The 15,884-nt window shown below is 41.0% G+C and overlaps 1 protein-coding gene across 2 annotated transcripts in view; it reads left to right on the forward strand.

Moving 5' to 3' along the window:
- Positions 1-4,768, forward strand: part of GOLGA7B (golgin A7 family member B) — a 102,524-nt gene extending 97,756 nt beyond the window's left edge. For both annotated transcript variants that reach the window (XM_075843066.1, XM_075843065.1), the window contains exon 5: positions 3,894-4,768. In XM_075843066.1, coding sequence (XP_075699181.1) covers positions 3,894-3,998 — 105 coding nt within the window. In that variant the 3' untranslated portion in view covers positions 3,999-4,768. The remainder of the gene's footprint in view (positions 1-3,893) is intronic.
- The last annotated feature ends 11,116 nt before the right edge of the window (positions 4,769-15,884 follow it).

Genomic DNA, 15,884 nt, shown 5'->3' on the forward strand with positions numbered 1-15,884 from the left:
AATAGTGTGCATTGATCATCTCAACTCTGGATGAAATGGGTGTCCCATTCCAAATACTGAGTCTCATGTGCTTCTTATTATAATATAATATTTGGGGTGCTCCTCATTTCAGAAGGCTACAAATGTAAACATCTAGGCTCCAGGGAAATTATGACAGTACGACCAGGCCAATGTTGCGCATTACATTGAGTTGCACGATAGTTCATACCGTAGTGGAAATTGTCATCTTTATTGACAGTGATATAAAGGTAACATGACTTTCATCTAAGAAGAAAAAAATGCACAATTTATAATTGCGCAAAATTAGCTTCACTTGTGTAAAGTCAGGACAAAGCAAAGCTCAAGTCATCATTTAGAATTAGCTTTAGTCTTGGCTTTCTTCTTAATGGGCTTTTTTTGGTTTAGAAAACTTTTTTAAATAACTTTTTAGGGAATTCTCAGTTAGTAGAGGAGGGGTCTAGGATCCACATCTACTCTCACACTGAAGGACCTGGCACGTCCATGCATTACATGTACAGCCCATTGATTTCAATAACAATTGTGTGATGCTTCATTTGGCAATGCTTCAGTAATAGAAAACAGAGGGTGGTTATTAATGGTACAGCCTCAGAATGGGTCAGTGTTACCAGTGGGGTTCCACAGGGGGCAATATTGGGTCCTCTTCTTTTTAATATGTTTCTTAATGACCTTGTAGAGGGTTTACAGAGTATAATTTCAGTATTTGCAGATGATACTAAGCTCTGGAAAGTAATCAACACAGAGGAGGATAAAATAATACTACAGAGGGATTTGTTGAAGCTGGAGGTTTGGGCAGAGGAATGGCAAATTAAGTTTAACGTGGATAAATGTAAGGTTATGCACTTGGGCAGTGCTGGCCTTAGGGGTGTGCGACCTGTGCAAGTGCACAGGGCGCTGCACCATCCTAGCATGTAGGGGGCGCCACTGGGCTCTGCTTCTACTCTGTGCTCTGCTCATAGTTACACACACGGAGTAAACAAGAGCCGAGGAGCAAGAGCAGAGGAGGAAGCTCCGCCCAAAGCCCGTCCTGCAAGAAACTTGTGAGCCTGTGAGCAAGGAGAGATGGTAAGTGTCTCTGTGTGTATATGTTCCAGTATGTATGTGTCTGCATGTGTATATATGTCTCTTTGTAAGTGTGTGTTCATTTTATTTGTTCTACTTTAATACTGAAGATATCTGTGCTGCCCCTATATACTATGTTGCCCCCTATATACTATGCTGCCCCTTATATACTATGCTGCCCCTTAAATACTATGCTGCCCCTATATACTATGCTGCCCCTTAAATACTATGCTGCCCCTATATACTATGCTGCTTCTTATATACTATGATGCCACTATATACTATGCTGCCCCTTATATACTATGCTGCCCTTTAAATACTATGATGCTCCTATATATTAGGCTGCCCCTATATAGAGAAACAAAAGGAGATTTGATCCTGTGCTGATAAAGCTTTAAAAGGAAACGGTGTTCTGGTTTTATTTGTAAACAAGTTTAAAATATTGAGCCGCAAAAAGAGGTGGTTTGTATTGATAGTTCGCCTACACGTATCAGACACAGCTCTTGTCCATAGTCATGCCATGACTAAGGACACGAGCCATCGCGGGGATCCGGGCGCTGTCTAAATGGAGACGCAACACTGGTGAGCTGGAGGATTTTTTCTGCCCCTATATACTATGTTGCCCCTTATATACTATGCTGCCCCTATATACTATGCTGCCCCTTATATACTATGCTTCCCCTTATATACTATGCTGCCCCTTATATACTATGCTGCCCCTTATATACTATGCTGCCCCTTATATACTATGCTTCCCCTTATATACTATGCTTCCCCTTATATAGTATGTTGCCCTTTATATACTAGGCTACCCCTTATATACTATGCTGCCCCCTATATACTATGTTGCCCCTTATATACTAAGCTGCCCCTTATATACTAAGCTGCCCCTTATATACTATGCTGCCCCTTAAAGGAAACACCACATTTTCATATATGGTAATCTATAAAACTTTAACCAATTCATGCCAATTAATTAATAGAAATAATCTTTTCAAAGTGTATCTCCAGTTTGGAGGTGCTTGATATATATATATATATATATATATATATATAATTTTTTTTTTTTTTTTTTTTCCTGTTTGTCTAAATATCTGCCTTTATGTAGGTACTGTAAATATGTTCCAGTATGTGTGTGTCTATATATGTGATTCATTTTTGGTTTGTGGAGGGCAGCAAAAGAGAGTCCCGCAGAGAGTGCCATGCAACCTAAGGCCGGCCCTGCACTCGGGTTGAGAAAACAAATTTTACAATTATGCATTAAATGGTAAAACACTGGATAAAACTACTACTGAAAATGATTTGGGGATATTGGTGGATATTACATTTACTTTTAGTAACCAGTGGCAGGTAGCTGTTGCCAAGGCAAATAAAGACATGGGATTCATCAAAAGAGGCATATATACTCGTGACTAGAACATAGTTTTGTCTCTATACAAATCTCTAGTCAGACAACATATGGAATATTGTGTACAATTTGGGCACCTGTGTATAAGAAGGGCATGACTGAACTAGAACGGGTGCAAAGAAGGGCAAACAAGGTAATTAAGGGAATGGGTGGATTGCAGTAACAAGAAAGGTCATTAAACTTGGGGCTATTCAGTTTAGAAAAAAGACGGCTTAGGGGCGATCTAATTACAATGTACAAATATATGACTGGACGGTACAGAGATCTTTCTAATGATCTTTTTATACCTAGGCCTGTGACAATGACAAGGGGGCATCCTCTACATCTAGAGGGAATAAGGTTTCACAATCATCACAGACGGGGATTCTTTACTGTAAGAGCAGTGAGATTATGGAACTCTCTGCCACAGGAAGTTGTGATGGTTGATTCCTTAACCAAGTTCAAGAAGGGCCTTGATGCCTTTCTTGAGAAATCTAATATTGCAGGTTACGAGTACTAGATTCTAGGGATAGGACGTTGATCCAGGGATTTATTCTAATTTACATAATTGGAGTTGGGGAGGAATTTTTTCCCTAATGAGGCAATTGGCATCAACCTCATGGGGGCTTTGCCTTTCTCTGGATCAACATGGTAGGATTATAGGCTGGACGTGATGGACCTGTGTCTTTTTTCAACCTTATCAACTATGTAATTATATTTCCCGCATGGCGGCACTATAACGAAATGGAACACTTGCCGCCAGGTTTCCCTGATTACAGCTAAATACTGGGGGTCCGAGCAGTGATTCTTGTGGTATAATACTAAAAAAGAGATATTGTCCAAAGAGGACAATCCCTTTAATAGTAAGGGTATGTTCACACGGCCTATTTACGGACGTAATTCGGGCGTTTTGGCCCCGAATTACGTCTGAAAATAGCGCCTCAATAGCGCTGACAAACATCTGCCCATTGAAAGCAATGGGCAGACGTTTGTCTGTTCACACGAGGCGTATATTTACGCGCCGCTGTCAAATGACGGCGCGTAACTAGACGCCCGCGTCAAAGAAGTGACCTGTCACTTCTTTGGCCGTAATTGGAGCCGCTATTCATTGACTCCAATGAATAGCAGCGCTAATTACGGCCGTAATTGACGCGGCGTTCAAGCGCCTGCACATGCCGGTACGGCTGAAATTACGGGGATGTTTTCAGGCTGAAACATCCCCGTAATTTCAGCCGTTACGGACCCCCGCCGTGTGAACATACCCTTAGTCTCCCACCTCCAATCCCCTACACCGTGTTCCAGTTATTAGAAGTTTGTGTTTTTGTGCAAGATGAATGATACATTCCAATATAAGGTAAGTGGCGATAACCCTACATGTTTGCCTGGAAAGACAATGGAATTATTTCCCTTGACCTTGATAACAAAGATTGAAATCTCCATCTATGAAGACAGATGCAGTAGCGGCAGCAGCAGCAGCAGTGGAAGCAGCAGCACTACCAGCAGTGCCGGAGTAGCCAGTCGTGCCCGATGACTGGCAGAGAGTCCCTGTGGGGACTTGTACTGCCGAGACGATGGTCTTTCTGAAATAAGAAGACTGAGATATCAGAGCACAAGGTTCTAGGCTCTTAAGAAATTATTGATAGCAGGACTAAGTAGGAAATATTAACACAATAAAACATTTTTTTTACCACTGACTAACCTGAGCCATGAGCAACAATCACAAAGCATTTATGTTCTTTACATCCTGCCTGAACTAATACCTGGTTCTTAAGAAACATTTTTCACAATGGCTTCCATGAGGTTTTTTTTTCACAACTGGATCAAGCAGTTACCCGACTTTAAAGTGTGCTGTATCATTATATATCATGGTGATGAGACCCATCTAACAATAAATGGGTTTTCCAACTCGACTTTCACGATAAGTCAATCAGATGGGTCCAAAAAGTTTCATCAATGGACATCATTACCAATGTAGAGGAAGAAGAGTCCCATTCTCCTTTACAAGAGGATATGTGGCCCCTCACGTAAGTTGACCATGTCATAAAAATGAACCATTTATGAAAGCCTATGGAGTGACAACTCTCGAAGGTTTCACTAACTCCCATTTATTTTAATAAATATTCTAAAGGGGTTCTATTTTCTAAAACAGTTTCTCCTTAAGGGGGTTGTATGAGATTAGAGGAGAGGAACAGCTGCAATACCGGACACGGCACATAGGCAAGAGTGGCAATGTTTCTGTTTCCCAATCTCATAAAATACCTTTAAAGTGTTGATTAAAGAGCCTCTGTCACCACATTATAAATGCCCTATCTCCCACATAAGGAGATGGGCGCTATAATGTAGGTGACAGCAGTGCTTTTTATTTAGAAAAACGATCTATTTTCACCATGTTAAGAGCGATTTTAGCTTTATGCTAATTACTTTCTTAATGCCCAAGTGGGTGTGTTTTTACTTTAGACCAAGTGGGCGTTGTACAGAGGAGTGTATGACGCTGACCAATCAGTGACCAATCAGCGTCATACACTTCTCCCCATTCATTTACTCAGCGCATAGTGACACTGCGTTGTTCACTATGTGCTGTCTTATACTGACATATTAACGTTACTGAAGTGTTTAGACAGTGAACAGACATTCCTTCCAGCCAGGACGTGATGTCTATTCACAATCCCGACACTTCGTTAACGTTTCTGTGGTACTTACAGCAGAGCAAAGCGTAATCTCGCTGTAACCTGTCATTTACAGCGAGATCTCGCGAGATTACGCTTGCTCTGCTGTAAGTACCACAGAAACGTTACCGAAGTATCGGGAATGTGAATAGACATCACGTCCCGGCTGGAAGGAATGTCTAGTCACGGTCTAAACACTTCAGTATCGTTAATGTGTCAGTATAAGACAACACATAGCGAACAACGCAGTGTCACTATGCGCTGACTAAATGAATGGAGAGAAGTGCATGACGCTGATTGGTCACTGATTGGTCAGCATCATACACTCCTCTGTACAACGCCCACTTGGGCATTAAGAAACGAATTAGCATAAATCTAAAATCGCTCCTAACGTGGTAAAAATAGATTGTTTTTTAAATAAAAAGTACTGCTGTTACCTACATTATAGCGCCGATCTCCTTATGTAGGAGATAGTGCACTTATAATGTGGTGACAGAGCCTCTTTAAGGCTTAAAGTCCTAAAGTTGGACACAATGTTTTGATGGTGTTTCCTATAAGAGTCACTAAACACGGCCCATTTCCCACTTTCTCGGACGAGGAGGTCTTGAGATCAGCTCTGTAGAAGTTGAGTTAGTTTGGCTTCCTGTAACATGACATTAAACCTCATCACATGGTTTTGCCTTAAGTTATCATTGTAAAAAGTCAACTTGTATATATCATATTTCAAAGTGATATTTGTAGATAATGTTTCAATTTTGTAAAGAGTACAAAATGTTATAAAGAATATACAGGGTTTGATTTTAGGGTTAGATGAAGCCTTGAGATTTATAGAGTTTAATGGTGAGCTCCACTATGGGTAGAATTTCAATGTAAAAACCATTTCCTCAATGAAGACAATTGTAATGTAATAGCATATAATTACCAGACAAAGCCATTTACATTTCTCAAAGAACTGGCTTAAAGGTAATCTCCACCTTGACAATGGCAACTTTTTTGTACTGTCTCATGGTTGTGATTACTATCGCAAGGTTGCCTACCCATGTCCCTGATATTCTGGCTGCCATCTTTGCCAGGTACCTTCCAATTGTTTCCTTTACTCGTTCTACCATTCCGCTAGCTTGGAATATGAGGTTGTTGTTTCAAGCTTAGTATCTCAGTCACCTATTCTACCAATTTGTATCTACTTGTCAATTACTCTAAAACATCTATCATAAAAAAAATGAAGCAACTTTGCCAACAGTCTTGAGTCTCCTACCGTTGTGTGTGTCTATAGCTCTTATACAGACTTATGTGGTGTCTCCATGGTTACAGACTACAAACAAACCCTGTGTGTAGTCTGATACTCATCTACCTCCTCTACTGCTATCTGCAGGTTAACAAGCAGAGTGGGGGTAATATAAAAGAGAGTAACACATGATTCAAACATCAATCCACACACAGGGTTTGTTTGTAGTCTGTTACCATGGAGACACCAAATAAATGTGCATGGGAGCTGCAAGAACAAAGTGTACGATTTAAACGAAAAGCATCTGCAAAGCTGTTTTAGGTTCCAATTCCTCATCCTCATACGCCTTGCTACTCACAAGCAAGGTACTATGATAGAAAAGAAAAAAAAAGCATTATGGCTGTCTGTGCAGGTAATGGAACCAGCACCAGAAGACAGGGATGTCTACCTATTTAGATATATATATATTTTTGCTATAGACTATCCTCTGTATCCTCCCCTACCGTGCTCCTACCATTCACAAAGGGGCACATAAGAAGATTATCACCATGTGTGACTTTATAGGTATGTGACTTGATATGTTCTGTTTCCACCCATAGTTCAGTTACTTTCCCAGTGAACTCCCACACTAATTATTTGCATGTCTTTTTCTAAAAAGCACATTTAAAAAAAAAAAATATTCATAAGATGTAAGGGATAGATCCGAAGTATCGAATATCTGAATTGTGCTGTATCATGTGAATGTTTCATGTTGCACTAACTGTACAGATTACCTCACTTATTTATCAAGATGTAGAACTTTCTTCGCTTGATGTCTACAATTGTTGAATTATTCAGACCTTGAACAGATGGCAGGGGAACTTCTAAATTAACTTGTTACCACAAAAAACGCAACTCCTGCCAACTGCCATATCCCAAAGGACTCCAGATCTTCCAAGTCTCTGCACATCGGACATAAAATATTCTTCGAGGTCCGTTGGTTAATGGATATAACGTTATGAGGAAACCATTTTTTCCATGGGTTGTTTTGCATGTTTGGCCAGGAATTGTGGAGCATGCGGTACACTGATGTTATATAATAAGATAAAGACATTGTACATAAACACCATGACGTCCTCTCTGGAAAATGTATGTAATTTTTGATGTACAGTATATGCTGGAAATCTTTGTGGTTTCATAAACAAATATATACTTTTTTCAATGTGTGCATTTTTTTTGTCGGCCCATTGACCCATGTGATGGATTGGGCTTCAGCTTCATTATGATTGAATTTGGGAACTTACATTAATATCTTTTATGTATGACTGAGCTCTAATAGCAGAAAACCTTTTCAGTATATCCTTATTTTACCACCAGCGTCGGACTGAAGTCCCTTAAGCCCACCAGAGTAAATAATGCTGAGGGACCACCGTTCATCCATACAGAATACGTCCACTTTTAATTGATTCATCCCATAATAAATAAACCCTGATGACAAGTGATTGGCTCCAAAGTCACTTACAAATAGGACTGTCTTCTGCTGGACCTTTGGGGCCCATTATTGTGTCAGAGTCTGGACCCACCAGTGGATCCTCTGGAAGTCTGATGGACCAGCGTAACCTTGTTTTTCTTATTCGGGCCAGGGAAAAGGAAAGAGGGGTAGGCAGCTGCCAATAGCACTATTGGTGGAACGGGCTGAATAAAAACCAATGCTCAGCCTTTAAATTTCATTTTACATCCAATTGGAAACTGTATCCAGGGTACGATCAGAACTTCCCTAGACCCCTTCCCGACATTTGACTTACATGTACATCATTGCCGGGAAAGGCTTCCCACAAAATGCCGAACATGTCCGGCACGCTGACGGCACGGAGTCAGAAGCTATATATACAGCTGGCACTCTACTGAAACATATGGGATCGGAGAAAACTCTCATGTCAATTGTTTTAACTCTTTAGATGCTGCGATCAATAGCGACTGCAGCATCTAAGTGGTTAAGTACATTTAGTGACAAGCACTCATCATAAGCAATAGATTCCCTGTAGATGGAAGCAACTGACTGAAGAAAGCAAACATATATTATACAGATAGATTTTTTTTTTTTTTTATCGAAGCTTCCCCTAGTGGCGGCTGCAGGCAGCCATAACTTTATCATTTATCTCTATTGGGGCAGATTTACTAACGCCTCATGCACATGACCGTTATGCCACCGGGGCCGTTCTTGACGGCATTCGAGTGGCACCCGATAGTCTTCATGGACCCCTTCACTTTAGCAGGTAAATAGGGTCCGTGACAAATGATCCGAGTCTCCGATCCGAGGAAAGATAGGACATGTTCTATCTTTACTCGGATCACTGACGCATGAGGCGTAAGACTGTTGTACTCCGCTGGAGTAAGATGCACAGATTTATTAAGAAGCGCATGCCTCTTTATAAATCTGATGCAACTTCCCGCCGGCCATAATTGTGGTGCAATAACCACAGTCATGCACCATCCATTCCCTCCCCCCCCCCCCCCAATGCAACATAACATTAAAAAAAATGCTCCTCTTCACTAGCTCCCCTTCTTTTTAATTTATTTAAAGAATTGTCCAAAGGAGGAAATGGGTGTGTAGCCAGATCAGGGATCCAAGGTACGAGGCCCAACACGGGATTCTACTGTTCTACTCCACACAGAGTAAAATCTACGCCAACTAGGAGCTGTCATAGATTTCCACTATAGTTTGCGCTCGTTTTCTGCCATAAATTATGATAAATTTGTCAGGCCGCTGTGGTGCACAAAAGTGGTGAGGACGTGTAAAAAGGCCCACAGTGGTAAGTTGCTCACCAAATTGCGACTTTTAAGCCTTTTTATGACTTTTCAATTAAAGTCTTTGATAAAGTTGATAAACTCCCCCCTATGTCTATGCTGGGTATTTGGAGCTTCGTAATAGAAAAAGGGAACTTTACCCACTATAAAAATATATTAAGAAATTAATCGGTACTCATTGTTAGACATATTTAAAAATAAATATATAAATAAAACAGAGAGGTGTTAAAAGGTGCACGTTCATTTTAAGGGCTCGTCCACATGTAACGGAAATGCTGCGTATCTTCCGTCCGGCATTGCGTACGGAAAATATACAGCAGAATACAGTGGCACAGAGTGGGTGAGATTTAACAAATCTCATCCACACACTGCGTAAAATTTTCGAGCAGAAATTCACCTACCGTGCGTATTTTTTGTACTGCAGCACGTCAATTCCTTCTGCGGAAAGTGACTGAATTGCTGCGTTTTTCAGAGGAGATGTCACCATCTCCCAGCAATGAAAAAAAATGCACCATTTTCTGCAGTAAAAAATGCAGGAAATGGTGCGGTTTCTGCGGAATTGCTGCATAAATTTTCTGTAGAAATTCCGTTACGTGTGGACAAGCCCTAAGGCCATTTGATCCCTTTTAATAAATGAAATTCAAAAGATTAGAAACTAAGACCCAATTTTCTAGATTTGGCACCTGAGATACCACCCTATAGCCAGTCCAATCTAGTGAATTCTGAGAAGGATCACGCTGGGGAATGAGGGAAAGCAAAGTTTCAAACACTTATTTATTAGTTAGCACCAGACCATCTCACATATAAGATGCCAATTGGTCAAGGAGTTGCCTGCTGCCCACCTATGTGTACTATGGCACCTACCCATACCCCCCCACAGACACACCTGATCCAAAGCTTAGTCACCTTTTAATAAAGGAGTTAATGAGAAAGAATAATCTAATTGGAAATTAAATGATGAAGTAAAGTAATTGTCAGATGTGAGATATCGGTGGCACTATGAGACAGATGTGGGATTTTCCTGCTTATTACTATATGGAAAGCCTTCAGATACATATTCTGAACATCACATCAGAAAACTGATGAAGCAATCTGTATGAAAGGAATGGGGTTGTATATGTATGTGTGTGTGTTTATTATTGTCTATATGTATGTTCGTGTATGTACAGATGTGTCCACTCTTACCTTTGCTTGAATTTGGTTAAAGACTCCAACTTATCATGAAACTATTTTAATACAATATCGCGACATGCTAGCAAAAACGTTGACAGGCTGCAACTCACATCACAACCACTGGGTGGCCACACATAGACTCATATAGCATAGACATCTCGTGACAGAGTATCTCAAAATCATGTTTTTTTTCAAAGCTGGTCATCTCGTGCCAGATATCTCAGGATAGGTTGAGATAAGAGGAAAGGTAAGGAAGGATACATCAGTGTATATGTTTTATCTGTGTCTATATTTATGTGCATTATGGGTGTATTTATGTAGGATAAGCCACATCAAGGGAGTAACATAAAAAGTAGCAGGATGTCAATCCTGAGCAAAGCCAGAAAAAAAAGTTGATGGAGGCTCCTATGCAAAATATTGGGTAGGGGCCAACCCTTTTTTTTTTTTTTGGTGGTAGTGCCTTTACTTTTGTGGAAGAAATATATATATATCTTCAATAGCTCCTATTCATGTAATTATTAAGGTGCTGCATTATTAATATTATATGTATTATTTCTCATTCCATATGCAGTGATATATGATATCAGTGACCTGTTTACACTCAATCACTGTGCAAAAGAAAAGTAATAAGGGCCAAGGTAAGGCTGAGGAATGGTGGAGCCCCTCTCTTTTACTCTTCCTATAAAATGTCCCTGACCTCAAGGTAGAGAAGGTATACCATGCTAACCGAAGTTACTGTGCACTATTCACTACAATAAATTGCACTCTACAGGTAAATTCCCACAAGGCGGAGAAGAACAAAAAAAGAAAATAAAAATAAAACAATCTACTCACCTTATTAGAAATGAGTGAATCAATTCTAAACTAATGAATTTCCTAAAAGTTTGGTATTCGGCGAAAAACAAAACTTTTGTGGTTCGCGATACCCGAATCAGCTTAATGGTGATTGCCAGTCGCCATTTTACAAATTATAAAAAGGAAGAGGGGAGAAAAGATTAAAAAAATACAATACTCTCCTGGTCTACCGTAGCGCTGCATCCCTGCTGGCCTCCTGAGATTATGTTGTTTTGTGATCACAAAAAAATCACAAGCTGCAGCAGTCACCTGGGACAAAACGACGTCACCTCAGGAGGTCTGCAGGGAAGCGCCGCTATGGGAGACCAGGAAAGGTGAGTATGTGTTTTTTTTATTTTTAGGTTGGAATCTCAAGTACCCAATTTCTCTGTTTGACTCTCTAATGTCTTCTAGAACTGTATCCAACTTTGATACAGTTCTAGAAGACATCAGAGAGTCAGACAGGGTAATTGAGCACTTGCGATTTGCGGCAAATTTATTCAGACCGAATCAAATTGGACAGCCACTTCTATAGAATTTCGGGAAGTTCGCTCTTTTTTACACCTCACCAATCCTCTGGTGCTCCCGTGGTGACGCTACCCTGGTCCCCTGCCGGGCTCTGTTTACTGGCCTCCAGGCTGCAGCTGTCATATGTGTCGAGACGTCATCAATGGAGTCTGGCGGGGGACCCGGGATGCGCCACCACGGGAGCACAAGGTGATTGCTGAGGCCAATATATGCAAAGGGGAGTTCGGCACCAAAATCTGTGCGATTTTGCAGCAAATCCATTACGTGTGGCCTGCTGAACACAACTAATAACCACAGAAAGCAGCCAATATTCTGCATTTTTAAAGGGGAGACTAATAGTTAATGTCCTTGCATCACTATGTCACTTAAAAAAAAGCTAAGCCACGCAAAATTGGTTAAAGATAAGAAAGGTTAATGTTGGAATTACACTGTTATTATAAAATATGGTTTTATTTAAATTGCTTTCTGCTGGGCACTGAGCACTGAGGAATGACCTGGCAATTAGTCAGTCTGTTATTAGAAATCCGCAGTTGCATTAAATATGCATTGACAGTTAATAGGTCTCTTAAATTAAATACAAGATGAATTCACTTAGAATGTTGCATGACATTTTTTTTCCCCACAAGGGCAAGTTAAAGTCAAAATGAAGTGATTTGCTGGGCTTCAGTATGCAGCGCGTCACATATACTAATACAATATTTAACAATTAAGTGTTTCGCCTTAATTAGTATTTATACTGATTTTGTCAAAATTACTGCGTCTAATAGATTAGGATAATGTACTGCCATATTTTGAAACTGAAATTCAAGGGCTTTCTTTTAATAAGAGGTCATAAAAAATCAAATTAACTCTAATTTATTAGGTCATATGATGCAGAATCATCCCAAATTGGCTATATGGTAGTCGTACGACCCTATAAAAGTTTGTAGATCCCTAGAAGGGCTGTATATTAGGAAGGATGGACTAGTACAGATTAAACGGAGTCCATTATTCACATATTAAAGGAATATTGCAATTATAGGTATCCTCAAGGTAACCATCACGTTGTGTTATTGCAGCAAATATTGGGCAACTAGCCCAAAATATCTGCTTTAAAGGGGTATTACCATCTAAGCATGTTATGGCATATTACTAAAATATGTCTCTGGGACCACTGTGAATCCTGAAAGACAAAGGTCAAAGGTCATTTTGGTATTTCTCCTGCACAACGGTGCTCACAATTACAGGCTGTGTCGGTAACTGCAGCACATCTCCATTCAAGTAAATAGGGCCGTGTTGTAGTTTCCAGCACAGCGACGCTCCTAGCCATCTGCTGTGCTGGAAACTACAAGAGCTGCGGCGTTAGTTAAGCCTCTTTATTCTGAAGGATCGGTGGGGGGTACCGGTAGTCAGACACCTATCGGTTAGGATGTGTTGGCAAATTCTAGCGATATCCCGTCATTTTCTAGTGAGAAAACCCCTTTAAGGGACTCCAATTGATCATTTTGCCCAACACATTCAAGAGACTCATGGTGGAGCTGAATAATAGAAGACAAGACCAGACGAATAGACCAATTGACCGAATGACCACACTCTGTGCAATTGACCGAATGACCACCCTGAAGGGATCAACAGATTGGCTCTATCTGATTTCGTCAAATCGGACATTTATCCGATTGACCATCCCTCACTGATTTATCATTAAAATCCGAAACCACTGAGATTACAGTTTTCACTTCTAAATACTTACTCTTTGGGGTGTCTAGTGAACCTAAATATTGGTCCCACTGCAAAGTTAGTACAATGGTCAAGATAGGGGCATTAGGAAGAGGGATCACTGTATGAGCCCTTTAGAATCTAAAAATATGATTATACAAATTTACAACCGATCACCCCAGTATTGCAAAAACAGGGGTAAGATATTTGCATTAACATTTAAATTAAAACAGTCATTCAGACCACATTTTAATATCTACACTATTTTTTTTAGGGATAACATTGCTGATCCAAGATCTAAGAACTCCATCACCTCTGAAGTATGATTGATGTACCATTTCTTGGGCGAGATAGTAGACACATTAGACTGCAACTGGTTTGACGCAGGATAAACTGGGGGTGCGAAGTCTAAGGGATCACTGTTTTTAAGCGTTTAACCTCTGTATAGAGATTTTGACTCCGGAGCATGGAATCCCCAGGTTGCGGTCAGCAGAGTAGTCACCAGTTGGCAGTTGGTCGCAGCAACAACCATTTGATTGGATGCGAAGACCAGACTGGAGCATAGAAACAAGCTCGGGGACAGGGGGTCTTTTGTAAAAGTTTTACTGTATTACCAGATTTTCATTGTATTATATGGTGTAATTCCCACGGGCGCGGGCCGCCAGGTTTGCTTACCTCCTGATGGCCGCAGCCATGGATCAGTGAACGCTGGTCCCCATCTCCTCAGGAGACGCCAGCGCTCACTTCCGCTTCGCTCTGCTGTGTCCCGTAGGGCGCACGCTCGTGCCTGCTCTTAAAGGGCCAGCGCGCGCACCTGAATTAAAGACCAAATTAGCCCATGAGGTCCTGGACTTTAAGAAGGGCTCTGCCCCTTCCTGCATTGACTGAGCGTTGTTGTCGTTAGCCTAGTTTGTCTCTGCAAATGGTCTCCTAATTGTCTTCCAGTTCCCAGTGTTTCCCATTCCTGCTACCTGTAACCTGTATCCCGTGCTATCCTGGTCCAAGTGCCATATTGAGTTGAAGTCGTGCTGCACTGTGTACCACACCTGTCCTGCTACACCACGCCTGGTGCCTGCCTGCTGCCTAGTCTCATCCGAGCCTGTCTTGCTACTGTCTGAAGCTACCACAGGTACACCTATACGAACTATAGACTGTGACCTGTGTCCTGTCGGCCAGCTGCCATACCGTTAAGGCGGTATGGCCCAGTGGGTCCACACACCCTACGTGACATATGGACAATGGATAAGCTGAAGTGTGTTTTGTAGACCTATTTCTAATGAAGCGCTCTTCACAAATATGAAGTGTAGTTACATATTAGTCATGACGGCAAAAGGAAATATATTATCGCTCTTGATATTTTTGAAAAATTCATCCATATTCATAAAGATTTGCTCTAAACAAGACTATGACCTTTCAAATATTATTACTTCCTCTTCATAAGGTTCTGGGAGTCTCTCCACTCCCGAAAGAAAGAGTCACTAATAACATCAGAGTCTGGGTCATTGACATACTCCGCGCAGTAAAACAGTCTCCTCTTTATGCTGAATCTGATAAACCACAAAGAGCACACAGGACCTTTATTAAATGCTGGAGAAGTAACACAGCTAAAGGTTACTAGTCTGAAAGGTAACATCTCCTGACAGATCCCCCGAGCACCTGATGTAGCAGCTGCGGTAGAACATCACAGTCGAAACTCCGTCCCATCCACAGGCCGGGATGAACTGGACACAATAACCACATTCTGTTCTGACTTTAAGTGATTTCTATCTGCAGTGTTTAATAAAACCACATAAAAAACAAGTCTTCATACCTGTCAAGTCAATGAAGGAGTACTCAGGAAAGTCAATAGCTGACTCCATCCGTCATGAAGTCACATCATATATTTTTAGCTTTTTGTTCTCCTTCACTAGAATGAAAACTAATAAATAAAGGTAAAACTCAAAAATTTTACATTTGGGATTAATTTAACAGAAATTAAGATTTCACCCTGAATGATCAGATTTTATTTTTATTCAATTTAAGAAATATATAAACTTATTTTGGCTATAGACATCAGACACAGAAGATTTTTTTTTTTTGTTAGGGGCTCTACAGTTAAAGAACTTAACATATGTAACCAGGGGTGGACCGAGAGTGATCTGGGTACCCGGGCATTAAAGGTCATGAGCACCTTAGCAGCAACTATAGCCATGATATACTTGATTTGGGCTGATAAAAAAAGATCTCTGAGGGGCACTTATTACTTTCAGGCTCGGCAGAAGTGCTCTAATATCCCACTGGGCTGTTAGAGCCCTCTAGCCACGGGTCGTTCAGGCACTGACCTGATACCCCAATGGTCAGTCTACCCCTGTATGCAACAAATGACATGGAACCTACAGGAATCAGTGGGGAGCTCCTCTCCGAGGAGGGAGACACCAGCAAGATGAGAGTGTCCTGCGGTCGTGGCGGCCGGTGAGTAGGACATGCAGGTGGTCAGCGACAGTGCACACAACAATATGTTTATCCATTC

This window comes from Rhinoderma darwinii, chromosome 11, assembly GCF_050947455.1.
Source record: "Rhinoderma darwinii isolate aRhiDar2 chromosome 11, aRhiDar2.hap1, whole genome shotgun sequence".
Classification (NCBI taxonomy): Eukaryota; Metazoa; Chordata; class Amphibia; order Anura; family Rhinodermatidae; genus Rhinoderma; species Rhinoderma darwinii.